Source organism: Hyla sarda, chromosome 5 (genome assembly GCF_029499605.1).
Source record: "Hyla sarda isolate aHylSar1 chromosome 5, aHylSar1.hap1, whole genome shotgun sequence".
Lineage (NCBI taxonomy): Eukaryota > Metazoa > Chordata > Amphibia > Anura > Hylidae > Hyla > Hyla sarda.
Genome location: NC_079193.1, coordinates 235,840,679 through 235,867,562, shown reverse-complemented (window position 1 = coordinate 235,867,562; position 26,884 = coordinate 235,840,679). Strand labels below are relative to the sequence as shown.

The 26,884-nt window shown below is 42.7% G+C and overlaps 1 protein-coding gene across 4 annotated transcripts in view; it reads right to left on the bottom strand.

Annotated features, from left to right (window-relative positions):
• The window catches only part of CARMIL1 (capping protein regulator and myosin 1 linker 1), a 339,650-nt gene that overhangs the window by 20,864 nt on the left and 291,902 nt on the right, over nt 1-26,884 (bottom strand). For 2 of the 4 annotated variants that reach the window (XM_056521327.1, XM_056521326.1), the window contains 4 exons: nt 22,355-22,372; nt 7,899-7,965; nt 7,557-7,753; nt 5,475-5,584 (listed from right to left, as the gene is read on the bottom strand). In XM_056521327.1, the coding sequence (XP_056377302.1) occupies nt 5,475-5,584; nt 7,557-7,753; nt 7,899-7,965; nt 22,355-22,372 (392 nt within the window). The remainder of the gene's footprint in view (nt 1-5,474; nt 5,585-7,556; nt 7,754-7,898; nt 7,966-22,354; nt 22,373-26,884) is intronic. The other 2 variants (XM_056521328.1, XM_056521329.1) reach the window with 1 other exon arrangement.

Below are 26,884 nucleotides of genomic sequence, written 5' to 3'. Positions count from 1 at the left end.
TATATATATATATATATATATATATATATATATATATATCTCAGATGTAAAATGTCTTCTCTGAAAAATAAATGCAATTATAGCAAGAAAAAAAAAAAAAAGAACTACAGTGGGGCAAAAAAAGTATTTAGTCGGCCACCAATTGTGCAAGTTCTCCCACTTGAAAAGATGAGAGAGGCCTGTAATATTCATCATAGGTATACCTCAACTATGAGAGACATAATGAGAAAAAAAATCCATAAAATCACTTTGTCTTATTTTTAAAGAATTTATTTGCAAATTATGGTGGAAAATAAGTATTTGGTCAATAACAAAAGTTTATCTCAATGCTTTGTTATATACCCTTTGTTGGCAATGACAGGTCAAAAGTTTTCACAAGGTTTTCACACACTGTTGCTCCCTGCAACAGTTGAACAGTTGGCACATTCACACACTGTTGGCCCATTCCTCCATGCAGATCTCCTCTAGACCAGCAATGTTTTGGGGCTGGCCCTGGGCATCAAGGACTTTCAACTCCCTCCAAAGGTTTTCTATGGGGTTGAGATCTGGACACTATATAAATAAGTGAAGAGAAAACAAAGGTGCGTTCCAAGTGCAGGCGGTTAAGATGGCAGTAAAAGTGTACAATTGAGATTGGAGGCTTACCAGATGATGTTGTGCTCAGGGCACAACACCTCAGTAGGCATGTAGAATTGCTGTTGTGAAGGGGGTCAGCAGCCACAGTGTCCTTTCCAGATGGCTCAAGGTCAGCTGGATAATGGCAATTAGACATGTGGATGAAATCCAATGTAAAAAGGACTTTCCAAACGGCACTTCTCCTTCCAGGAAGAATGTGGAAGCAGCAGCCCATGGTATAAAAGCTGATGATTTATTGAAGCAACATCAATAAATCATCAGATTTTGTACAGTTCTTCCTGGGAGGAGAAGCACCGTTTGGGAAGTCCTTTTTACATTGAATTTTATCCTCAGGTCTATTTGAGATCTGGAGACTGACTAGGCCACTCCAGGAACTTGAAATGCTTCTTACGAAGCCACTCCTTCATTGCCCGGGCAGTGTGCTTGGGATCATTGTTATGCTGAAAGACCCAGCCAAGTTTCATCTTCAATGCCCTTGCTGATGGAAGGAGGTCTTCACTCAAAATCTCACGATATATGGCCCAATTCATTCTTTCCTTTACACGGATCAGTCTTCCTGGTCCATTTGCAAAAAAACAGCCCCAAAGCATGATGTTTCCACCCCCATGCTTCACAGTAGGTATGGTGTTCTTTGGATGCAACTCAGCATTCTTTCTCCTCCAAACACGAGGAGTTGATTTTTTACCAAAAAGTTCTACTTTGGTTTTATTTGACTACATGACATTCTCGGAATCCTCTTCTGGATCATCCAAATGCTCTCTAGCAAACTTCAGATGAGCCCCGACATGTAATGGCTTAACCCCTTAAGGACTCAGACATTTTTTGCACATCTGACCACTGTCACTTTAAGCATTAATAACTCTGGGATCGTTTTACTTTTCGTTCTGATTCCAAGATTGTTTTTTCGTGACATATTCTACTTTATGTTAGTGGTAAATTTTTGTCGATACTTGCATAATTTCTTGGTGAAAAATTCAAAAATGTGATGAAAAAGTTAAAAATTTAGCATTTTTCTAACTTTGAAGCTCTCTGCTTGTAAGGAAAATAGACATTCCAAATAAATTATATATTGATTCCCATATACAATATGTCTACTTTAGGATTGCATCATAAAGTTGACATGTTTTTACTTGAGACATCAGAGGGTTTCAAAGTTCAGCAGCAATTTTCAAATTTTTCATAATATTTTCAAAATCAGAATTTTTCAGGGACCAGTTCAGTTTTAAAGTGGATTTAAAGGACCTTCATATTCGAAATACCCCATAAATGACCCCATTATAAAAACTGCACCCCTCAAAGTATTCAAAATGACATTCAGTAAGTGTGTTAACCCTTTAGGTGTTTCACAGGAATAGCAGCAATGTGAAGGAGAAAATTCAAAATCTTCATTTTTTACACTCGCATGTTCTTGTAGACCCAGTTTTTGAATATTTACAAGGGGTAATAGGAGAAAAAGCCCCCCAAAATTTGTAACCCAATTTCTCTTGAGTAAGGAAATACCTCATATGTGTATGTCAAGTGTTCCCCGGGCGCAGTAAAGGGCTCAGAATGGAAAGAGCAACAATGGGATTTTGGAGAGTGAATTTTGCTGAAATGGTTTTTGGGTGGCATGTCACATTTAGGAAGCCCCTGTGGTGCCAGAACAGCAGAAAACCCCCCACATGGCATACCATTTTGGAAACGACACCACTCAAGGCACGTAACAAGGGGTCTAGTAAGCCTTAACACCCCACAGGTGTTTGATGACTTTTCGTTAAAGTTGGATATTTAAATGGAAAAAAAATTTTTTTTCACTAAAGTGCTGTTTTTCCCCCCAAATGTACCATTTTTACACAGGGTAATGGGAGAAAATGCCCCCCAAAATTTGTAACCCCATCTCTTCTGAGTATGGAAATACCCCATGTTAGGACGTAATATGCTCTGCGGGTGAACTACAATGCTCAGAAGAGAAGGAGTCACATTTGGCTTTTGGAAAGCAAATCTTGCTGAAATGGTTTTTGGGGGGCATGTCGCATTTAGGAAGCCCCTATGGTGCCAGAACAGCAAAAAAAAAAAAAAAAAAAAACACATGGCAAACTACACCCCTCAAGGAACGTAACAAGGGGTACAGTGAGCCTTAACACCTCACAGGTGTTTGATGCCTTTTTGTTAAAGTTGGATGTGTAAATGAAAAAAAAAAATTTTTGTCACTAAAATGCTGGTTTTTCCCAAAATTTTAAATTTTTACAAGGGGTAATAGGAGAAAATGACCCCCCACTACTCTTCAAAATCCCAATAGCGCTCCTTCTCTTCTGAGCATTGTAGTGCACCGGCAGAGCACTTTACATTCACATATTTTCCCTTGTGAAAATGAAACATTTTGAGTAACACCAGCATTTTAGTGAAAATTTTTTTTAATTTTCCCACCCAACTTTAATGAAAATTCGTCAAACACCTGTGGGGTGTTAAGGGTCACTATACCCCTTGTTACATTCCGTGAGGGGTGTAGTTTCCAAAATTGGGCCACACGTGGGTATTTTGTTATTTGCGTTTATGTCAGAACCGCTGTAAAATCTGCCACCCCTGTGCAAATCACCAATTTAGGCCTCAAATGTACATAGTGCGCTCTCACTCCTGAGCCTTGTTGTGCGCCCGCAGAGCATTTTACGCTCACACATTTCCGTACTCAGGAGAAATTGCGTTACAACTTTTGGGGGTCTTTTTTTCCTTTTACCGCTTTTGAAAATAAAAACTATGGGGCAACACCAGCATGTTAGTGTAACAGGCTGGTGTAACCCGCCAACTTTTCCTTTTCATAAGGGGTAAAAGGAGAAAAAGCCCCCCAACATTTGTAGTGCAGGAAATACCCCATATGTGGCCCTAAACTTGAAATACAACAGGGCTCCGAAGTGAGAGTGCGCCATGCGCATTTGAGGACTAAGTAAGGGATTGCATACGGGTGTACATAGGGGTATCCTACACCAGTGATTCCAAAACAGGGTGCCTCCAGCTGTTGCTAAACTCCCAGCATACCTGGACAGTCAGTGGCTGTCCGGAAATGCTGGGAGTTGTTGTTGTTTTGCAACAGCTGGAGGCTCATTTTTTGGGAAACACTGCCATACGATATGTTTTTCATTTTTATGGGGGGGGGGGGGGGGACAGTGTAAGAGGGTGTATATGTAGTGTTTTACCCTTTATTGTGTGTTAGTGTAGTGTTTTTAGGGTACATTCGCACTGGCGGGTTATGGTGAGTTTCCCGATAGGAGTTTGTACTGCGGCACATGAAAAATGTGCCGCCGCTCAAACTTGAAGCAGGAAACTCACTGCAAACTTGCCCGTGTGAACATGGGATGGGGGGGGGGGGGGGCAAACCCAGCTGTCTGGGCATGCTGGGAGTTGTAGTTTTGCAACATCTGGAGGGCTACAGTTTAGAGACCACTGTATAGATGTTGCTAGGTGATGGGTAAGTGGACTTCGGCGCCAGTCCCCGTCGGTTTCCCCGCTCTGCCCAGCCTACTGTGGGTGGGTAGAACGGGGGAACCGAACGTTAACCCCCCTGCCCCCGATCTGCTATTGGTCGTCGCTTCTGAACGACCAATAGCAGGGATAGGAGGGGTGGCACCCCTGCCACCTCACTCCTCTCCCTTCAGGGGGATTGTGGGTGTCTTGGACAATCCCGATCCCCCTTATTTTCCGGGTCACCGTAGACCCGTATGACCTAGAATTGCCACAAATCGCAGGTGTGAATTCACTGGCGATTTGCGGCGATCGCCGACATGGGAGGGTCTCAGGACCCCCCTGGGCGTTTGTACGGGGTGCCTGCTGATAGATATCAGCAGTCACCCCGGTCCGTTGCCCGCCCGGCGTACAGGTACGCCCTGGGTCCTTAGGTACCAGGGATTGAAGGCGTACCTGTACATCCTGGGTCCCTAAGTGGTTAAGCAGGGGGACATGTCTGGCACTGCATGATTTGAGTCCCTGGCGGCGTAGCTCTCTGCAGGTCATTTACTAGGTCCCCCTGTGTGGTTCTAGGATTTTTGCTCACCGTTCTTGTGATCATTTTGATAACACAGGGTGAGATCTTGCTTAAAGCCCCAGATCGAGGGAGTTTATCAGTGGTCTTGCATGTCTTCCATTTTCTAATTGCTTCCACAATCGATTTCTTCACACCAAGCTACTCACCTATTGCAGATTCAGTCTTCCCAGCCTGGTGCAGGTCTACAATTTTGTTTCTGGTGTCCTTCGACAGCTCTTTGGTCTTGGCCATAGTGGAGTTTGGAGTGTGACTGTTTGAGGTTGTGGACAGGTGTCTTTTATACTGATAAGTTCAAACAGGTGCCATTAATACAGGTAACAAGTGGAGGACAGAGGAGACTCTCAAAGAAGAAGTTACAGGTCTGTGAGAGCCAGAAATCTTGCTTGTTTGTAGGGTGACCAAATACTTATTTTCCACCATAATTTGCACATAAAATCTTTCAAAATCAGACTGTGATTTTATGGATTTTTTTTCTCATTATGTCTCTCATAGTTAAGGTATACCTATGATGATAATTACAGGCCTCTCTCATATTTTTAAGTGGGAGAACTTGCACAATTGGTGGCTGATAAAATATTTTTTTTTGCCCCACTGTAAGTGAAGGAGAGAGGCCTTGGTGCATATTTCGTAGCAATGTAAGATTTTATTCATATCTGGGTTGGTGGCTACAGTGCATGCAATGCTATTATTTACTGTGAAACAATAGAAACCTTGGTGGAACCCGACAAACCCCCCCTCAAAAGGGTCAGATGCTAGACATTTACAATTCAACATAACCTAACAAAAAGTGAGAGTACCAAATGAGTAACCAATTTAAACTTACTTTGAGTCAAGTCTTGTCACCTTCTTGCTAAAAAACTCATCTACACCTTCATCTACTCTGGCGATCAGGCCATTTTGGTCTCCATCAGAAGCCGCTTCAGCGCCAAGTTGCTAGAACATTAAACAGGAAAGGGTTACATTCATACAAACATATCATTTGCAGGATGCAATAGATAAAACACTATTTGTTTAGTATCAGGAAAGTGTCATAAATTATGTAAACATCTACACATAAAAACAGCCATGTGATATATGTCTAATGCCTATGGAAAGGATACAAAAAATAAATATTTATGAGGTGCATATGAAACGGACATCTTCCCTGTTTACCAAATGAATGCATGTTGTCAACTACAAAATAGCAGCTCTGCTTACATCAGCAGATCCACATGACTATCAACACTGTGTGTAGCTTGCATAATCTGTAGCCAGAACACTATGTCAAATCCAAAATGTACAATGTACAAAGCTTAAATGTTTAGAGCTTAGAGTGGATCTGTAATCAGAACGCATTGTCCTATTTAAAAGGGTTTTTCCATAAGATAGCGTGATGGCATATTACTAGATAACGCCAACTGGTTGGGGTCTGAACTGTGGGACTCCCGCCATTTACAGTGCTGTGTCCTCTATTGAGTTTTTCCCTGCACAGCTTTAACCAAGCCTATTTACTTAAAGAGGTATTCTGGGTTTATTCAGCTTATCCCCTATCCAAAGGATTTGGGATAAGATGTATGATCGCAGGGGTCCCACCATTGGCGACCACCACGATCTCGGTGCAGCCCCCGTCATTCTGTGCTGGGCGCTGCTTCCCAGATGGGGATGTGATGTCACGGTCACACCCCTAGTGATGTCATGCCACGCCCCCTTCATTCATGTCTATGAGAGGGGGCGTGATGTCTGTCATAGACATGAATAAAGGGGGCATGGCGTGACATAACTGAGGCCGTGATGTCACATCCCCATTTCAGAAGCAACTCCCAGCTGCGGGACCCCTGCGGTCATACATCTTACCGTCTATCCTTTGGATAGGGGAAAAGATGTATAAATACGGAATACCCCTTTAATAAGAGCCACACTGCAGTTCCCTGCACAGCTAGGAGGCTGGGAGCTTCCTACTGTCATACATTACATGTGCACTTATGGATAAATCAAACCACAGATAAACATACATTTTAAGGTAGGTAGGTAAATGGCAGGAGTTGGCAAACCAAAAATGACCATATTGTACTATATGGAATTTGTCTAAGCTAAGTAAATGGGGTCGTACTGTGACCCACAAGTGACATGATCACAACCTGACAGTTGCAAGAAATTCATCTCTGATGGTTTTGTTGCGACTGCTATGTTTTAGTTGCAGCCACTTTTGGGTCACAGTGCAACCCCATTGACTTACCTTAGGTGTGACACAGAGAATTGTTGTTGCACAAGCCCTTTCACTGCCAAAATCAACATGTAGCCTGCTTCCAAAAGTTACGCTTACTGTATTTATTGAACTTAGATGGGGTCTTTTGTACTATGCTCAGTATATTGGAGATCTGAACCTTAATTTTTATAATTTTATGACATATAGTTTTGGGTGTGTAATTGACAGGTACATGTTTACCAAGAAGCGGTAACCTCAAGTAAGGATACAAATTAAAGTAGACATATACCCTTAAGTAGTTATTCTATAGTTAAAGGGGTTATCCAGGAAAGATTTTTTTTTTTTATATATCAACTGGCTCCACAAAGTTAAACAGATTTGTAAATTACTTCTATTAAAAAAATCTCCCTCCTTTCAGTACTTATGAGCTTCTGAAGTTGAGTTGTTCTTTTCTGTCTAAGTGCTCTCTGATGACACGTGTCTTGGGAACCGCCCACTTTAGAAGCAAATCCCCATAGCAAACCTCTTCTACTCTGTGCAGTTCCCGAGACAAGCAGATATGTCAGCAGAGAGCACTGTTGCCAGACAGAAAACAACTCAACTTCAGCAGCTGATAATTATTGAAAGGATTAAGATTTGTTTAACTTTCTGGAGCCAGTTGATATAAAAAAAAAAGTTTTTTCCTGGAATACCCCTTTAATAAAATAAAAACATACTAACATTGAATTTGCTGGGTTGCTGCTTCTTCATTCTCTTTGGTCGTAATTTAGTAAAGTGCTCAAGCTTTTTCCCTTCTTCTGATGGCAACTCTGCCATGACACTGGATGACCTCTTATCCAGCTTGTAGGAGGAGTACGGAGGATCTTCTATGTGTATTGGGACGTCTTCAAGAGCCTTGTCCAGGTCGAATTCCATTTCTTGCAAGGCAAAAGTTAATAAGATGATGAAGTGTTTTTAGCCTCCATAGGCCTCAATAATAAAAATGTCATACATACATATACATTGGTTCTATGCTTTTTGTACTCTATTCATTATTAGTTGACGTTTGTTCAATATACTCACCAAAAGCTCTGGACACAGGACGCAACATTCTGCTATGAATACTCTTTCTCTTGGACTTGGGAGTCATCTGTAATAATTACATCAATAATTTACTATAAAACAAAACAGCTTTTGTGGAGACTATAGATTTCTAAGAAATACCGGTAAGTAAGAAAGTAAAAGTAAGAAAATCATATCAAAACTAAAAATAAAAAGCAACAAAGATAAGATGTGTCATGAAACTGCAGTCCTGCTACTGTTTTCATATTTTTATATAATATAAATGTAATACGAATTCACAGTAAACTTCCGATAGCACGGAGACACAGCATGACTAAGCTAGGGCCATACCATGCTGACAAAGGTCTTCCTGGAGAGCAGCTTAATGAAATGGTCATGGCTTTCTTCCTCTTTTTAATATTTTTTTCCATGTAATGAGAAACACTATGCACAGCACTTTGTTACACTGTACTCGCTATGTATCAGATGCATGGGAAAAGTGCAAAGAGAGAAGAACATGCACTTCACACAATGCAAATGCTTTTCACTCCTTATATAGTCATTGGAAATAATTAGCTCTTCATTCAGACTGTTTTTTGCAGTATATGTTTGCATTTGTGTGCAAGTTATTATTAAAAGCATTATTAATGCAAATTTTTGTAGATTTTCATAACTGCTCATGGAACAAAGAGAAAGGATATCCAATAGGATTATTCTGTGCCAAATAGTAATAGCCTAAAAACATATTTACTTCCTTTACAAGTTTAGTAAGAATTGCTAGATACTTACACATATGTTTCCATCGTAAAGTGTAATTATTTTGTTTACATGTTTGCCGAGAGGGTGCACTGAAGCTTGATACTGGTTAACCTCAACATAAGAGTTTACCAACAGAATTGAAGCATGGCAGAAATGATTGCTCCGGGTTATTATAGATGAACACAGGCCATGGCCAACATAGGGACTAGAGATGAGCAAAGTTACAGTAAATTCGATTCGTCACAAACTTCTCGGCTCGGCAGTTGATGACTTATCCTGCATAAATTAGTTCAGCCTTCAGGTGCTCCGGTGGGCTGGAAAAGGTGGATACAGTACTAGGAAAGAGTCTCCTAGGACTTTATCCACCTTTTCCAGCCCACCGGAGCACCTGAAAGCTGAACTAATTTATACAGGAAAAGACACCAACTGCCAAGCCGAGAAGTTCGTGACGAATCGAATTTACTGTAAGTTCGCTCATCTCTAATAGGGACGCTACAGCCTATGGTCAGTGCTCACTCTACACTGATACACTATGTAGGAATCAATTATAAAGATTTCTGCTCACCTATAATATAATACATTTGCTATCAAAAAACATGGCAGTTATATGGGTATTGCCTAAAAACCATACAAAGAGAGATAAAAGAGGAACTGCTAGTTAATGATTGGTCATATAAAACACTTCCATTGATAATTGGCTGTATACAACCAAAACTTATATTAACCCCTTAAGGACCCAGCCATTTTACACCTTAAGGATTCGGCCGTTTTTTGCAATTCTGACCACTGTCACTTTAAACATTAATAACTCTGGAATGGTTATAGTTATCATTCTGATTCAGAGATTGTTTTTTTCGTGATATATTCTACTTTAACATAGTGGTAAAATTTTGTGGTAACTTGCATCCTTTCTTGGTGAAAAATCCCAAAATTTGATGAAAAATTTGAAAATTTAGCATTTTTCTAACTTTGAAGCTCTCTGCTTGTAAGGAAAATGGATATTTCCCAAAAAAAATTCTTATTCACATTTCCAATATGTCTACTTTATGTTTGAATCATAAAATTGACAAGTTTTTCCTTTTGGAAGACACCAGAGGGCTTCAAAGCTCAGCAGCAATTTTCCAATTTTTCACAAAATTTTCAAACTCACTATTTTTCAGGGACCAGTTCAGGTTTGAAGTGGATTTGAAGAGTCTTAGAAATACCCCACAAATGACCCCATTATAAAAACTGCACCCCCCAAAGTATTCAAAATGACATTCTGTCAGTGTTTTAACCCTTTAGGTGTTTCACAGGAATAGCAGCAAAGTGAAGATTCACAATCTTCATTTTTTACACTCGCATGTTCTTGTAGACCCAATTTTTTTATTTTTACAAGGGGTAAAAGGAGAAAATGTATACTTATATTTGTAGCCCAATTTCACTCGAATAAGCACATACCTCATATGTCTATTTAAATTGTTCGGCGGGCGCAGTAGAGGGCTCAGAAGGGAAGGAGTGACAAGGGGATTTTGGAGAGTATGTTTTTCTGAAATGGTTTTTGGGGGGCATGTAGGAAGCCCCTATGGTGCCAGAACAGCAAGAAAAAAAACACATGGCATACTATTTTGGAAACTAGACCCCTTGAGGAACGTAACAAGGGATAAAGTGAGCCTTAATACCCCACAGGTGTTTCATGACTTTTGCATATGTAAAAAAAAATAAAAAATAGCAGAAAACACCCCCAAAATTTGTAACCCCATCTCTTCTGAGTATGGAGGTACCCCATAAGTTGACCTGAAGTGCACTACGGGCGAACTACAATGCTCAGAAGAGAATGAGTCATATTAGGCTTTTTGAGAGCAAATTTCGCATTTAGGAAGCCCCTATGGTGCCAGGACACCAAAAAAAAAAAAAACATGGCATACCATTTTGGAAACTAGACCCCTTGAGGAACGTTACAAGGAATAAAGTGAGCCTTAATACCCCACAGGGGTTTCACAACTTTTGCATATGTAAAAAAAAAAATTTTTTTTCACTAAAATGTGTTTACCCCCAAATTTCACATTTTTGCTAGGGTTAATAGCAGAAAAGACCCCCCAAAATTTGTAACCCCATCTCTTCTGAGTATGAAGGTACCCCATAAGTGGACCTGAAGTGCACTACGGGCAAACTACAATGCTCAGAAGAGGAGTCACATTTGGCTTTTGGAGAGCAAATTTTGCTCGGGGGGCATGTTGAGGAACGTAACAAGGGGTACAGTGAGCATTTACCCCCCACTGGTGTCTGTCAGATCTTTGGAACAGTGGGCTGTACTAAATTTTTTATTTGCACAGCCCACTGTTCCAAAGATCTGTCAGACACCAGTGGGGTGTAAATTCTCACTGCACCCCTCATTACATTCCGTGAGGGGTGTAGTTTCCGAAATGGGGTCACATGTGGGGTTTTTTTTTTTTTGCATTTGTCAAAACTGCTGTAACAATCAGCCACCCCTGTGCAAATCACCTCAAATGTACATGGCGCACTCTCCCTTCTGGGCCTTGTTGTGCGCCCCCAGAGCACTTTGCGCCCACATATGGGGTATCTCCATAGTCGGGAGAAATTGCATTACAAATTTTGGGGGGCTTTTTTACACTAACATGCTGGTGTAGACCCCAACTTCACCTTTTCATTAGGGCTGAAAGGAGAAAAAGCCCCACAAAATTTGTTAGGCAATTTCTCCCGAGTACGGCGATACCCCATATGTGGCCCTTAACTGTAGCCTTGAAATATGACAGGGCTCCAAAGTGATAGCCCTTGTGCATTTGAGGCCTGAATTAGGGATTTGCATAGGGGTGGACATAGGGGTATTCTACGCCAGTGATTCCCAAACAGGGTGCCTCCAGCTGTTGCAAAACTCCCAGCATGCTTGGACAGTCAACGGCTGTCCGGCAATACTGGGAGTTGTTGTTTTGCAACAGCTGGAGGCTCCATTTTGGAAACAGTGGCATACCAGACGTTTTTCATTTTTAATGGGGAGGGGAGGGGGGCTGTGTAGGGGTATGTGTATATGTAGTGTTTTTTAATTTTTATTTTATTTTGTGTTAGTGTAGTGTAGTGTTTTTAGGGTACAGTCACACGGACGGGGGATTACAGCGAGATTCCCACTGCCAATTTGAGCTGCCACGCAAAATTTGTTGCATCGCAAACTTGCAGCCTGATACTCACTGTAAGCCCCCTGCCCATGTGAATGTACCCTGTACATTCACAGGGGGGGGGGGAGGGGGGAACCTCCAGCTGTTGCAAAACAACAACTCCCAGCATGCACGGTCTATCCGTGCATGCTGGTAGTTATAGTTTTGCAACAGCTGGAGGCACACAGGTTGGGAAACACTGAGTTAGGAAACAGACAATGTTTCCCAACCAGTGTGCCTCCAGTTGTTGCAAAACCACAACTCTCAGCATGCCCAGACAGCCAAAGGGCACATTGGGAGTAGTAGTTACGCAACAGCTGGAGGAGAACAGTTTGGGGACCACTGTGCAGTGGTGTCCAAGTTGTAGCCCTCCAGATGTTGCAAAACTAAAACTGCCAAAACTGTCCAGGCATGCTGGGAGTTGTAGTTCTGCAACATCTGAAGGGCCAGATGTTACAGAACTACAACTCCCAGCATGTCTGGACAGTAAGGGCATGCTGAGGATGTGTAGTTTTGCAACATCTGGAAGGGCACAGTGGTCTCCAAACTGTGGACCTCCAGATGTTGCAAAACTGCAACTCCCAGCATGCCCAGACGCCAAGGGCTGCCTGGGCATGCTGGAAGTTGTAGTGTAAGGGGACCAGATGGAGCAGTGCAGATCACTTTACGACGGTCTGGACAGCTGCAAAGGTACCGCAACGCCGCCGAAGATCCACTCACCTGTCGCCACCGCCGCCGTCGGGATCCGGGTCTTCAGGGACGAGGTAAGTACCGGGGCCGGGCCCCAGCACTTCCCCATCTCGCGTTGTGTCCTCCGGTCTTCCTCCCGTTCTCTCCGGACTTCCAGGGGCCGGGCAGGGCGGGAGCAAGTAACCCCCCCCCCCTGCGATTGGTCGGTTAGTTCGAACCGAGGAATCGCAGGGGATAGGAGGAGGTGGCAGGCTTGCCACCTCGCTCCTATACTTCAGCATGGTCCTGGCTGTCTGTGACAACCGGGATCATGCAAAATTACCGGGCGGTCGGCAGGGGGCGATTTTCCTCGCTATTTGCGACAATCGCCGACATGGGGGGGCCGATATGGCCCCCCTCGGCGTTTGCCCTGTATGCCTGCTGAAGCAATTCAGCAGGCATCCACTTCCGATCTCTGCCCGGCTAGCGGCAAGGACCGGAAAACGCCAGGACGTCCGGGGACGTCCTGGGTCCTTAAGGGGTTAAAGGGAACCTGTCACATTGAAAATTCAGTCCAATCTTCAGCTAACATGCTATAGAGCAGGAGGAGCTGAGAAGTTCTAAATATGTTTGTCCAGTATAACTTGTCATTTATTCCTGTAAACCTCTGTTCATTCTGGGCTAAGCAGTCATGGGGGCGGACCTACTCTACCTGTGACTGACAGCTCATTCCCTGTATGTACATTTATACAAAGATAGCTGTCAATCCTGAAACTTTTCCCACAAAACTATATATTATTCTGCTCAGCTCTGCAACATGATGCTGCAGATTGGGCTGTATATTCAATTTGGCTGGGTACCTTTAATAGCTACTTTTGATGGTTTCTAGCCAAATATGACCAGTCATCAATGAACAGTCCCTCTTTTTTCAAACGTTTTATATATTCTATTTTCATGTTACTATTACACAATTCTTTCTGTTACACAAAAGTTAAAACTACTACAGAACACAGTTTGCCTCTAAAAGAGAAGAAACTTATTTTTATGAGGTTAGGAATTGTGAATTGTTGAAGGGGACTAAAGACAAATATCCATTTTGACTCTTCTAAATGTAAACCATGGTTTGCAGTTTCCACGTTTGAAAATATGCAGAATTGTAGAGATAAAAGTGGAAAAAAAATATAAAAGAAATCCTCGCTTTGTTTTAGGGTAGAATATACAGATGAAGTGTATGTTTACACGTACAGGATATGCTGCACATTTTTTATGCATATTTTCTTCAGCTGATTTTGCTACACATTGAAATTAAAGGGTACCTCTCATCAAAAAAACTTTTGATATATTATAGATTAATGTATACAGAATAACTTTACAATTGCATGTTATTAAAAAATATGCTTCTTTCTATTTAATTTTCCACTTTGAAGAAATGACCACTAGGGGTCTCCCTACCAGTCCTGGCAGCAAGCATTTCAGACTCATGCTGGAGTCCTAAACACTACGAGCTGCCAGTCTGCTTTGTTCACAAAGGAGAACACTCAGAGCTGCCAGCCTGCTTTGTTCACAGCATGTTTGGCTGTGAACAAAGCAGGCTGGCAGCTCTGAGTGTTTAGGACTCTAGCATGAGTCAGAAATGCTTGCTGACAGGACTGATCGGGAAAAATACAATAGAAAGAAGCATATTTTTCATTAACATGCTATTGGAAAGTTATTCAACATTCATTAATATAAAATATATCAAAAGTTTATTTGATGAGAGGTACCCTTTAAGGGGAGGCAAAATCAGCTACACAAAATATGCAGCAGATCCTGTATCTGTGAACGTACCCTAAAACATATATATATATCTATCTATATATATATATATATATATATATATATATATGTGTGTGTGTGTGTGTGTGTGTGTATATGCAAAATGTATATTTAACAGGTGAAGCAAGAAATGGGCAACCTTGATAAAAAAAATTTGCATTATCCAAAAAGAAGGATACCTTCTGAGGATGCTCTGTGCAGTCAATTCTATATTGATACATCTACGGTATATAAAATACAATATATATATATTTTTTGTTTGTACAAATAACTTAACTCTACTGTGCCAATGCCCCGACCAATATAAAGTAAATTCAAACATGAAGATTATTTGTAATCGAGAATGGAAACATTCTAAGTGTTGTATATAACCAGCATATTTCCTGTACCTTGGTACCGATTGCCGCTCATAATAAATTCTTTTAAAGCAGTATAGATTATATAGATGTTTTCTTAAGAATGATTTCAGTTACTATATGAACAATCATCCATATGAAAATGTTAAGTTTGAAGGGGGGGGGGAGGTGTTGATCTATTAAACCATGTACACAAGCATCTTGTCTCATTTAGATTTAGGGCACACCGTGTACACAGCCAGCAGCTTTGTGTGGATGGGGCTAAACTCAAGATATTCAGACACTAGGGATCATGTTATCCTCAAACAGAGGATAGGGCTAAATGCAGGCAGTCATGGATGAATTCATTAACCCAAATACACCAGTCTGTTTTCTATGTACAACTTCTTTAGTTTTCCTTTAGAGTAAATGTAATTGCATCTTATTTGCTGCAGAAATAGCCATGACTCAAAATCCATTCCACAGAAACATGAATTTTGATAAATCTCCTCCATTCTGCCTTAAAGTTGTTATCCAGGATTACAAAAACAGCTGATTTCTTTAAAAAAAAAATAAAATAAAAAAGAGCACCACCCCTGTCCTCAGACTCTGTGTGGTACTGCAGCTTAGTGTCTTTGAAGTAAATAGAGCCAAGTTGTAATGCCATGCACAACCAGAGGACAGGCGTTCTGCTTTATTGTTATTCCTGGATAACCCCTTTAAAGTGAAAATAAAATTATCTGATGCCTATTTTATCTGATGTGGGTGAAATGTGGCCAAAAGGTGGCAGCCACTCAGTACACAATTTTGGTGGTGAACTCATGCAGCACTTGGCTGCCGCATTTTGTCCACATGCACCTGCCAGATCATGTGTTTTCATCCTTATAGAAAAACTTAATCCAGAAATGTAATAAATATACTAAAGCACACAATAGCCTTACTTTATAGATCTGCAGCTGTGAAAGTTCCAAAAGTTTAACCCCTTAAGGACTGAGCCCTTTTTCACCTTAAGGAATCGGCCATTTTTTGCAAATCTGACCACTGTCACTTTAAACATTAATAACTCTGGAATGCTTTTAGTTATCATTCTGATTCCGAGATAGTTTTTTTCGTGACATATTCTACTTTAACATAGTGGTAAAGTTTTATGGTAACTTGCATCCTTTCTTGGTGAAAAATCCCCAAATTAGATGAAAAATTTGAAAATTTAGCATTTTTCTAACTTTGAAGCTCTCTGCTTGTAAGGAAAATGGATATTCAAAATAATTTTTTTTTTATTCACATATACAATATGTCTACTTTATGTTTGCATCATAAAATTGATGAGTTTTTACTTTTGGAAGACACCAGAGGGCTTCAAAGTTCAGCAGCAATTTTCCAATTTTTCACAAAATTTTGAAACTCGCTTTTTTTCAGGGACCAGTTCAGGTTTGAAGTGGATTTGAAGGGTCTTCATATTAGAAATACCCCATAAATTACCCCATTATAAAAACTGCACCCCCCAAAGTATTCAAAATGACATTCAGTAAGTTTTAACCCTTTAGGGGTTTCACAGGAATAGCAGCAAAGTGAAGGAGAAAATTCACAATCTTCATTTTTTACACTCGCATGTTCTTGTAGACCCAATTTTTGAATTTTTGCAAGGGGTAAAAAGGAGAAAATGTTTACTTGTATTTGAAACCCAATTTCTCTTGAGTAAGGACATACCTCATATGTCTATGTAAAGTGTTCGGCGGGCGCAGTAGAGGGCTCAGAAGGGAAGGAGCGTTAAATGTTTTTTTGGGGGCATGTCACCTTTAGGAAGCCCCTATGGTGCCAGAACAGCAAAAAAAACCACATGGCATACCATTTTGGAAACTAGACCCCTCGGGGAACATAAGGGGTAAAGTGAACCTTAATACCCCACAGGTGATTCACGACTTTTGCATATGTAAAAAAAAATAAAAATAATTTTTACCTAAAATGCTTGGTTTCCCAAAAGTTTTACATTTTTAAAAAGGGTAATAGCAGAAAATACCCCCCAAAATTTGAAGCCCAATTTCTCCCGATTCAGAAAACACCCCATATGGGGGTGAAAAATGCTCTGCTGGCGCACTACAGGTCTCAGAAGAGAAGGAGTCACATTTGGCTTTTTTGAAGGAAATTTTGCTCTGGGGGCATGCCGCATTTAGGAAGCCCCTATGGTGCCAGGACAGCAAAAAAAAAAACCACATGGCATACCATTTTGGAAACTAGACCCCTCGGGGAACGTAACAAGGGGTAAAAAGAACCTTAATACCCTACAGGTGTTTCACGACTTTTGCATATGTAAAAAAAAAATATATTTTTTACCTAAAATGCTTGGTTTCCCAAAAAATTTACATTTTACAAAGGTTAAAGCAGAAAATACCCCCCAAAATTTGAAACCCAATTTCTCCCGATTCAGAAAACACCCCATATGGGGGTGAAAAGTGCTCTGCTGGCGCACTACAGGTCTCAGAAGAGAAGGAGTCACATTTGGCTTTTTGAAAGCAAATTTTGCTCTGGGGGCATGCCGCATTTAGGAAGCCCCTATGGTGCCAGGACAGCAAAAAAAACAAAAACACATGACATACCATTTTGGAAACTAGACCCCTCGGGGAACGTAACAAGGGGTTAAGTGAACCTTAATACCCCACAGGCGTTTCACGACTATTGCATATGTAAAAAAAAAAATGTATATATTTTTTTACCTAAAATGCTTCTTTTCCCAAAAATTTTACATTTTTAACCCCTTAAGGACGCAGCCCTTTTTCACCTTAAGGACTGAGCCCTTTTTCGCAATTCTGACCACCGTCACTTTACAAATTAATAACGCAAAAACGCTTTTACCGAATATTCTGATTCTGAGATTGTTTTTTCGTGAGATATTTTACTTTATTTTGGTGGTATATTTTCGGCGTTACTTGCATCCTTTTTTGGTGAAAAATCCCAAAATTTCATGAAAATTTTGAAAATTTAGCATTTTTCTAACTTTGAAGCTCTCTAATTGTAAGGAAAATGGATATTCCAAATAAATTTTATTTTTCTTCACAAACACAATATGTCCACTTTATGTTGGCATCATAAAATGGACATACTTTTGCTTTTTGAAAAAATTAGAGGGCTTCAAAGTAGAGCAGCAATTTTCAAAAATGTCATGAAAATTGCTAAATCTGAAGGGACAGATGTTACAGAACTACAACTCCCAGCATGCCTGGGCAGTCAAGGCATGCTGAGAGTTGTAGTTTGGCAACATCTGGAGGGCTACTGTTTGGGCACCACTGTAACAGTGGTCTCCAAACTGTGACCCTCCAGATGTTGCAAAGCTACAACTCCCAGCATGCTCAGACAGCCTTTGGCTCTCTGGGCATGCTGGGAGTTGCAGTTTGGCCCCCCCTAGTGGTTGCCACAGTAAAGATCGATTTACTTTCACTTTCAATTCCCCCCCCCCCCCCCCCCCCCAGTGTCGATTCCCTACCTGATCAGGATCCTGCAGGCTCCAGCAAAGATCCCAGGTCCCCAGGCATCTTCTCCTGCTGGTACGGTCTCCATCTTCTTCCCAGAGCCCCTCGACATCCAGGGGCGGGCAGAACGGGGGGTTGCCATGGCAACCCCCTGTCCTGCGCTGCCATTGGTCAGAACTCCGTTCTGAGTAATGGCAGGGGATAGGAGTAGATCGCAGCTTTGCGATCTCACTCCAATCCTTTAGGCTGATCGGGGTTGTTGCTGACAACTCCGATCAGCCCTATTTTCCGGGTGATCGGGTCACCAGAGACCCGATCAGCCCGGAATTGGAGAAAATCCCATGTCTGAATTGACATGCGATTTTCTCCGATCGCCGACGTGGGGGGGTCTCAGGACCCCCCTGGGCGATGTGCCAGGGTGCCTGCTGAATGATTTCAGCAGGCATCCGGCTCCGGTCCCCAACCGGCTAGCGGTGGGGACCGGAATTCCCACGGGCGTATGGATACGCCCTGCGTCCTTAAGGACTCGGAATGCAGGGCATATCCATACGCCCTGCTTCCTTAAGAGGTTAAAAAGGGTAAAAGCAGAAAATACCCCCCAAAATTTGTAACACAATTTCTCCCGAGTACGGCGATACCCCATATGTGACCCTAAACTGTTGCCTTGAAATACAACAGGGCTCCAAAGTGAGAGCGCCATGCGCATTTGAGGCCTAAATTAGGGATTGCATAGTGGTGGACATAGGGGAATTCTACGCCAGTGATTCCCAAACAGGGTGCCTCCAGCTGTTGTAAAACTCCCAGCATGCCTAGACACTCAGTGGCTATCTGGCAATACTGGGAGTAGTTGTTTTGCAACAGCTGGAGGCTCCGTTTTGGAAACCGTGGCGTACCAGACGTTTTTCATTTTAATTGGGGAGGGGAGGGGGGCTGTGTAGGTGTAAGTGTATATGTAGTGTTTTCTACTTTTTATTTAATTTTTTGTGGTAGTGTAGTGTAGTGTAGTGTTTTTAGGGTACAGTCGCACGGGCGGGGGTTCCCAGTAGTTTCTCGCTGGCAGTTTGAGCTGTTGCAGAAAATTTGCCGCAGCTCAAACTTGCAGCCAGATACTTGCTGTAAACCTCCACCAATGTGAGTGTACCCTGTACATTCACATGGGGGGGGACGGACATCCAGCTGTTGCAAAACTACGACTCCCAGCATGCGCTGACAGACTGGGTCCCCAGCACCCGGGGTCGTCTTCCCGCACCCGCTCACGTCCTCCGGAAGAGGGGCGGAGCGGGTGCGGGAGTGACACCCGCAGAAGGCGCCCTGATTGGTCGGCCGGTAATCCGGGTGATCGTGGTCGGGTGGCACCAGCGCCACCTCACCCCTGCAGGCTCTGGCTGTTCGGGGCCGTCAGAGACGGCCCCGAACAGCCAGTAATTCCGGGTCACTGGAGACCCGATTGACCCGGAATCGCCGCAGATCGCTGGACTGAATTGTCCAGCGATCTGCGGCCATCGCCGACATGGGGGGGCATAATGACCCCCCTGGGCGATATGCCGGGATGCCTGCTGAATGATTTCAGCAGGCATCCGGCTCCGGTCCCCAACCGGCTAGCGGTGGGGACCGGAATTCCCACGGGCGTATGGATACGCCCTGCGTCCTTAAGGACTCGGAATGCAGGGCGTATCCATACGCCCTGCGTCCTTAATAGGTTAAAATCCTTCCTAGTAATATACAATTAGCCCGGCTTTCCAATACCAAGATTGATGGTTGGAGTATTAATAGACCATCTGCAGTATGTTATTCAGTGCACATACCACTAACTCAATACTACCAAGCACATACTATTAGGGATCGACGATATTGATTTTTTAGGGCCGATACCGATAATCTGTGAACTTTTTAGGCCGATAGCCGATAACTTATACCTGTATTCCGGTATAAGTTATCGGCTATTTCTCCACACCCTCCCCCCCAGCCCCACAGAAGCCTCTGCAGATCAATTATTTAAAGGGGGCGCTTTAAATCAATGAACTGCAGCGGCTTTTGCAGGGCCAGAGACCGCCTCCACCACCTGCTTCTCTCCCCCTGCCTGTCCCGGGGTCCTCCTGAGTCCAATCACCACCGCCGCTGCCCTCCCCTGCCTATCCTCTGGCCAGAGACCGCCGCCGCCCGCTTCTCTCCCCATGTCGGTCCTGAGTCCAACCACCACCGCTGCTGCCCCCCCTGCCTATACTCTGGCCAGAGACCGCCACCGCCCGCTTCTCTCCCCCTGCCGGTCCTGAGTCCAACCACCGCCGCTGCCCCATTGCCTCCCCCATCCCCGGTTTTATAATTACCTGTTTCAGGGGTCTGCGCTACTTCTGGCTCCGGTGGAGTCACTGAGCTGTCACTGTGCACACTGACGTTTGAGGACGTCACTTGTTATTGCGCAGCGCACAGCAATAGCACAGGACGCCGCAGGAGCCAGAAGTAGCTCGGACCCCGGGAACAGGTAATAATAAAACCAGGGATGGGAGAGGCAATGGGGCAGCGGTGGCGGTCTCTGGCCAAGAGGGTGGGGCGTTATCGGCAAGGTAATTTGCCGACACCGATAACGTCCAAAATCGTGAATATCAGCCGATAATATTGGCCAAACCGATAATCGGTCGATCCCTACATACTACTTATGTTTTTTGGTTTTTTTAACGAGTTAAACAGAATCCTAAAAAATAATATGATTTAATTGATACATATTCTGCCAAATATACTTCATATCATTTTCTACTGTGTAAAGATGTCTAAACAGAACTCAGGGGTTGCTACAGCTACTTTATCTATGGGCTGGAACTGAAGCTCAACTCTCCTACGCAACGTATGGAGCTAATTGCTGCCTGCTCTTTTTCACTGTGTATAAAGGCGCTGGCAAACAGTTGATAGGTGCGGGTGCTGGGTGTCGGACCCAGCACCATTGATCTGATGTTGATAGTCAATTCTGAGCATAGGTCATCAATAAATTATGCCCAGAAAACCTTTTTAACATTAATAATTTTAACAAACACTAATCTTGTTCTTCTACTGCAAATATGGATAACTGTTTTCCTCCTGTTGTCTAGACTTTACTTAGTTACTTACTTACATTTGGAAGTTTTAATAAAGTTTATATTTTGGATACTAAAACTTTTTGTGGTGGCCCAGTATGGGAGGTGTTACCCCGTACCCTTGCTGCCCTGTCCGGCAGCCTCCCTTCAGTGTCCCCTGCGCTCCCTTGTACTTGTTTACCCCCTATACATATGTTCTACATCATGCTAATGTATTATAAAATGTCTTGTTGCTTTAAGAGTAGTACCATGTGATGTGTCATGTGATTGTTACCCAGGAGGTATCAGTGACCAGGTGACCCCAAGAGTGACCTATGTGCTCCCTCAAATAAGCCCTGGGTGGAGCTAGCTCTTTCTCTTTTGCTCTTCCCTCTTTGGAGAGAAGTCTTTGCTGAGGTCAGTCGTGCCTACAGTGTGTGTCCAGAGTGTTGGGGACCTCAAAGTCAAGTCCTGCAGCCATCATCAAATGCAAGTAAGCTAAAGTCATAGCTTTATCAGTCTTCAGTCAAGTCAAGTCAGTCTCTGTCATCTGTCAAGTCAGCGTGGCCTGCACTACATTGTCCAGTCCTACTACAAGTCCCAGCAAGTCCTTAAGGTCTCTGAATCACTGGTCATCTCCATGGGCCCTGGCTCAACTGTATAGACTTTACCATCTGTCTATACTCAGTAAAGCTACAGTTATCCGTAACTTGGCGTCGGAGTCATTATTGCCCCTGTGCCTAGCCCAGGATCTAGCGGTATACCTTCGGGTGGTATTGAGGATAAACCACACCCTGATGTCACAAATTCAAGGGGTTAATGCCATCTGCCCCTAGGGTAAAAACATCTGCCCTTATTACAAACATCTGCCCTCATCACACCCGTTACAACACTTACTCACTAGACTTTGTACCATAAAAAGTAATATCACTGCAATAAATTTTATCATGCAAAACAAACATTTACAAACACCCAGAAAACTAGCACAGTAACATCAGGAGGACAAACAGGTTTGTGCTGTGCCTCTATTTCCGGGTTACAAATAATCTCCAGCGTGCAGAATTTATATTTACCGCTTCCGAGAAGATTATCCACTAGCTGTGCAGTAGTATTAGTTCACTAACCCCAGGAAGACATATTTACTATCACCCCGGAGCCAGACATTCAGCAGAGAGATAAATAATGCACAAAAGTAAAAGACACAGGGAAAGCCACAAAAAAAAGAAAAGTACTTACACTTCTACAGCAGAGAGTCTCCAAGCAGCAAAAAGAAAGAGACAGTATGTGAATAAAGAAGAGAGCAAAGCGAATTTCTAAAAGGCAGAGAGAAATAAGGAAAAAAATAAAATAAAACTGGAAGACACATTCAGTTAGAGGGGAAAAATGGAAAAGACAGTAATATACTCCAATCTCTTCTGCTCACGCAGCATCATATTCTCCGCTGACAGGTGAAGGGAGAATATGTGCCTCTATAACAACATCTGACATAAAATCATATGCTGTGACACTCACACAATAATTCTGAAATATCTCTACAGTTATTCACATAGTGCACAGGTCAGTATGGTCTGAAAGGTTATACTGCAATCCTTACTACATGCAAACATCATCTATGAGATCTATTTGTCAGATGCTTAAAATTTCACATTTTTACAGGTTATGAAAACAGAAATAAATTATTGAATTCTAAAGGCAAAAAAAAATAAAAATACTATAGATGGATTTAATATTCAGGGTTGGAATATAAAGCCTAGGAGCAAAAATTACCCTAAATACAATAAAAACATGTATGTACTGATGCAGTAGAGCTGAACTTGCCATAAGGTGCCTCAACATGATGCAATCTTTTTTCCAAGAGGTAATGTTCCTAGGGAAGAATGACTCCATGATGCATCCGATAGAAAATATCTCCATTTCATCCCATACGCCCAATAACGGAAGAAGTTCTGCATGCTCCTACATACAGAAATGGCCAACTGAAGGTGTCATAGTAAACCCCTATACAGCTCAAGGTTGTACACAGCTGTTATATGGCCATACTCACAAGTCTTTTGGGCAAAAGTAGGGATACTTGTACGTATACAGAGATAACTTGTAAAACTACCCAGATAATGTTCTCATATAGTAATACAAGTAAAAAATAGGGAAGGGATTCCTACAAGGCTGTTATAACAGGTAAATAAATAACGTATGCTAATGATACATATCTAGAATCTGTAACAGCCATTCATGGTAAAGTAGAGCCTGAGGTTTATCCTTAATAATTTATAACAGTGTGAACATATCATCTTTAGTTGTCAGTAATAATGTGGAAAAAGTCCAAAGGCTACCATTGTCCTTGGGTGCGGTAGGCAATACATTTTCCAAAACAGAATCCTCAACTATCTATCTACTGAATTGACGCATATTCAGATAAAGGGAGCATTCCCAAATATTATCTTATATTAATGGGGTTTCAAGTGTATCAAAACTAAAAGAGGTTTTAAAGAAAAGACCATTTTACCCCACAATGAAAGCCTATAATAGTCCCCTGTAAACAGTGAATACTTAGAATGGTTATCACAGGCCCTGCTTTTCTTATTCCCAGCGATTATCTGTTACCCCAGAGATGTGGTCACTTATTTCTCCTGCAGCAACCATTGGAGTCATTGGGGCGGTCCAAGTCAGCTTCCCAAGTAAAGATGGTCTCAAAGGATGGATAAGTTTGGGAGTTCCTTTTTTTTTTTTATTCGGCTAAACTCTTTGGTACAAACCACTAATGATATACTGTATAGTTTGTGCCACCAATAACATATAATTTCAATGTTCATAGTGGATTGTAAATCACTAAAAGAAGTAAGGTTCTAAAATAGTGATAAATACTGTCGCAGAATTATAATTTTGTTGCACACAGAACTTTGTTTAGCCAAATCAAGAGATATAAGAATAAAGGGGTAGTAACAAGCCCCCAGCCTTATTTGGGAGCATTGGATTGCTTATTATGGTCCTCTTATATTACTTACTTACTTGTTTAGACAGTAAGAACAAGAGATTGAAAGCCCGGAATATGTTTTTGATCTCTCTTGCATTGTACTAGGATTCAGAGCAGATTTGAGCTCACTATATAGTTGTGCACTGTGGCGCCAAGGCATTTATACTATTTGAACTTTGTTTTTTATGGAGATTCACTCCCTCTGGGACCCTCCTGCCCAATATTCTATCCAATTGAAGCTCCACATGTTATAATAATGTGAAAGAAAGTTACTGAAGGCGTCTTTGTTTGAGACAGAGACCAAGATACTTCCCCCTGTTACCAAAGGTGCACTCAAAAGTTCCTGCAAAAGGCACTTGGCAGTATGCTTACTTCGATATATAGACACATAAAGACCCCCATGTCCAAAGGGGCCCCCTGAACTCTAGAGGAACATTACTGCGATTTGCGCAAAATCTCGGCAAAAAAATGCGTCAGACTACAGTAATATGAGAGTGGCCCTGTGGGAGCCCGGGCTTCAGAGAGCCCACAGAGCAGAATAGGCACTCACACTGTATGGTAAAGGACGTTCCTGACTATATCATCGCAGGTCCTTTACCATACAGTGTACAAAGAGGAGGAGGTAATAGGGAAAAAAGCATGGGGGGAGGGGGCTGTGAGGAAGGTGGGGAGCAGTGGCGTTGTGACCGGGGTGCGGCCCGCACCGGGTGACACCATCCTGATGCGGTGACACCAGGAACGCCCCCGGTCCTCACTTGCGCTGTCTCTGTACTAGCAGAACCCCCTCCCCCCCGTCATCACTTGCGCTGTCTCTGTACTAGCAGCCCCCCCTCACTTGCGCTGTATCCGTACTAGTAGCACCATTCCCCCCCCCCATCACCTGCACAGTGAACCGGCCTGCGCCCCCACGTCTTCTGTTGCGCCGGCCCGACGTCCCTCCGCAGGGCCGCGCAGGAGGACGTGACGTCACTCGCAGAGCGCCCGGAGAGAAGGAGCGCTGCGCTGGATGGGTGAGTGAGTGTGTGTCTGTCTCACTCTCTCTGTTTGTGTGTCTCTGTCTGTGTGTGTGTGACTGTGTGTGACTCTCTGTGTGACTCTGCGTGTGTGTGACTCTGCGTGTGTGTGACTGTGTGTGTGTGACTCTGTGTGTGTGACTGTGTGACTGTGTGTGTGACTGTGTGTGACTGTGTGTGTGACTCTCTGTGTGTGTGTGACTCTGCGTGTGTCTGTGTGTGACTCTGTGTGTGACTGTGTGTGTGTGACTGTGTGTGTGACTGTGTGTTTGTGACTGTGTGACTGACTGTGTGACTCTGTGTGTGACTGTGTGACTCTGTGTGTGACTGTGTGTGTGTGTGACTGCGTGTGACTGTGTGTGTGTGACTGTGTGTGACTCGTGTCTGTGTCTGTCTCTGTCTGTGAGTGTGTGTCTCTCTCTCTATCTGTGTGTGTGTGTCTCTTTGTTGTGTGTGTGGTTTTTTTTTTTGTGTGGGGGGAGGGGGGGTTGTTTGAACCAGCGATCTAATGTGGGGAGACTTTGACCTATTGTGGGGAACATGCAAGGGAACCTGCCGGCTAATGGGGGGAAACTACTACCACTTGTTTTCATATAGAGGATGAGAATGCGCTGACATAGTGAGGAGACGTCTGGGCGTCACGTTCTGCAGACAGAAGTTTTAGCTGGACCAGGCGGTATGTACCATCTGAATTAGATAAGGGAAGACTATAGAGAAGACGTCACCTGTAGTCACTGATATCATTGTACATTCCCCTCACTATGTCCTATCAGAGCTTTAGTCCCTTGTCAGTTCTACAGTTATGATGAGTGAAACTACAACTTCCAGCATAACCTCACCACTGCTCAAAGGGGTACTCTACTGGAAAACATTTTTTTTAATCAACTGGTGCTTCAAAGTTAAAACAGATTTATAAATTACTTCTACTTAAAAATCTTAATCCAGTACTTATTAGCTGCTGTATAAGTGATTCACAGGAAGTTCTTTTCTTTTTTAATTTATTCTCTGTCTGACCACAGTGCTCTGTGCGGACACCTCTGTCCATGTCAAGAACTGTCCATAGTAGGAGCAAATCCCCATTGCAAACATATCCTACTCTGGACAGTTCCTAACATGAACAGACAGAGCACTGTGGACAGACTGGAAAGAACTACACAACTTCCTGTGGAGAATACAACAGCTTATAAGTACTGTAAGGATTAAGATTTGAAATAGAAGTAATTTAAAAATCTGTTTAACTTTCTGGCACCAGTTGATATAAAAGTAAATGTTTTCCAGTGGAGTACCCCTTTAAGTAATTCTGGGAGCTGTATATTTAAATGTTGAAAACTTCTTTAACACTTTCCTATTCTGTGGCAACTGGTATATCTGATTATTATACTGGAATTTCTCACAATGCGCTACAACAGTGGTGTCTGTCACAACAGGCAAAAAACTTACTGGGGGTAGGGGGTAGGTATGGGGGTGACACCATTTTCTACCGCGCCGGGTGACACCAACCCTAGCAACGCCGCTGGTGTTGAGACCAGTACATGTGATGAGGGGCATTTAAACTGTATATAGGGGTAAAGTTAGAAATATATGGGGTATAGTTAGCAGTGTATGGGGAGCATAGGAAGCAGTGTATAATGGGAGAAGGGGGCCAAAGGGAGCAGTATATGTGATAGGGGGCCATAGGGAGCAGTATATATGTGATAGGGGGTCATAGGGAGCAGTATATATGTGAAATACGGGGTCGTACAGAACAGTATATGTGAAATAGGGGGACTTATGGAGCAGTAT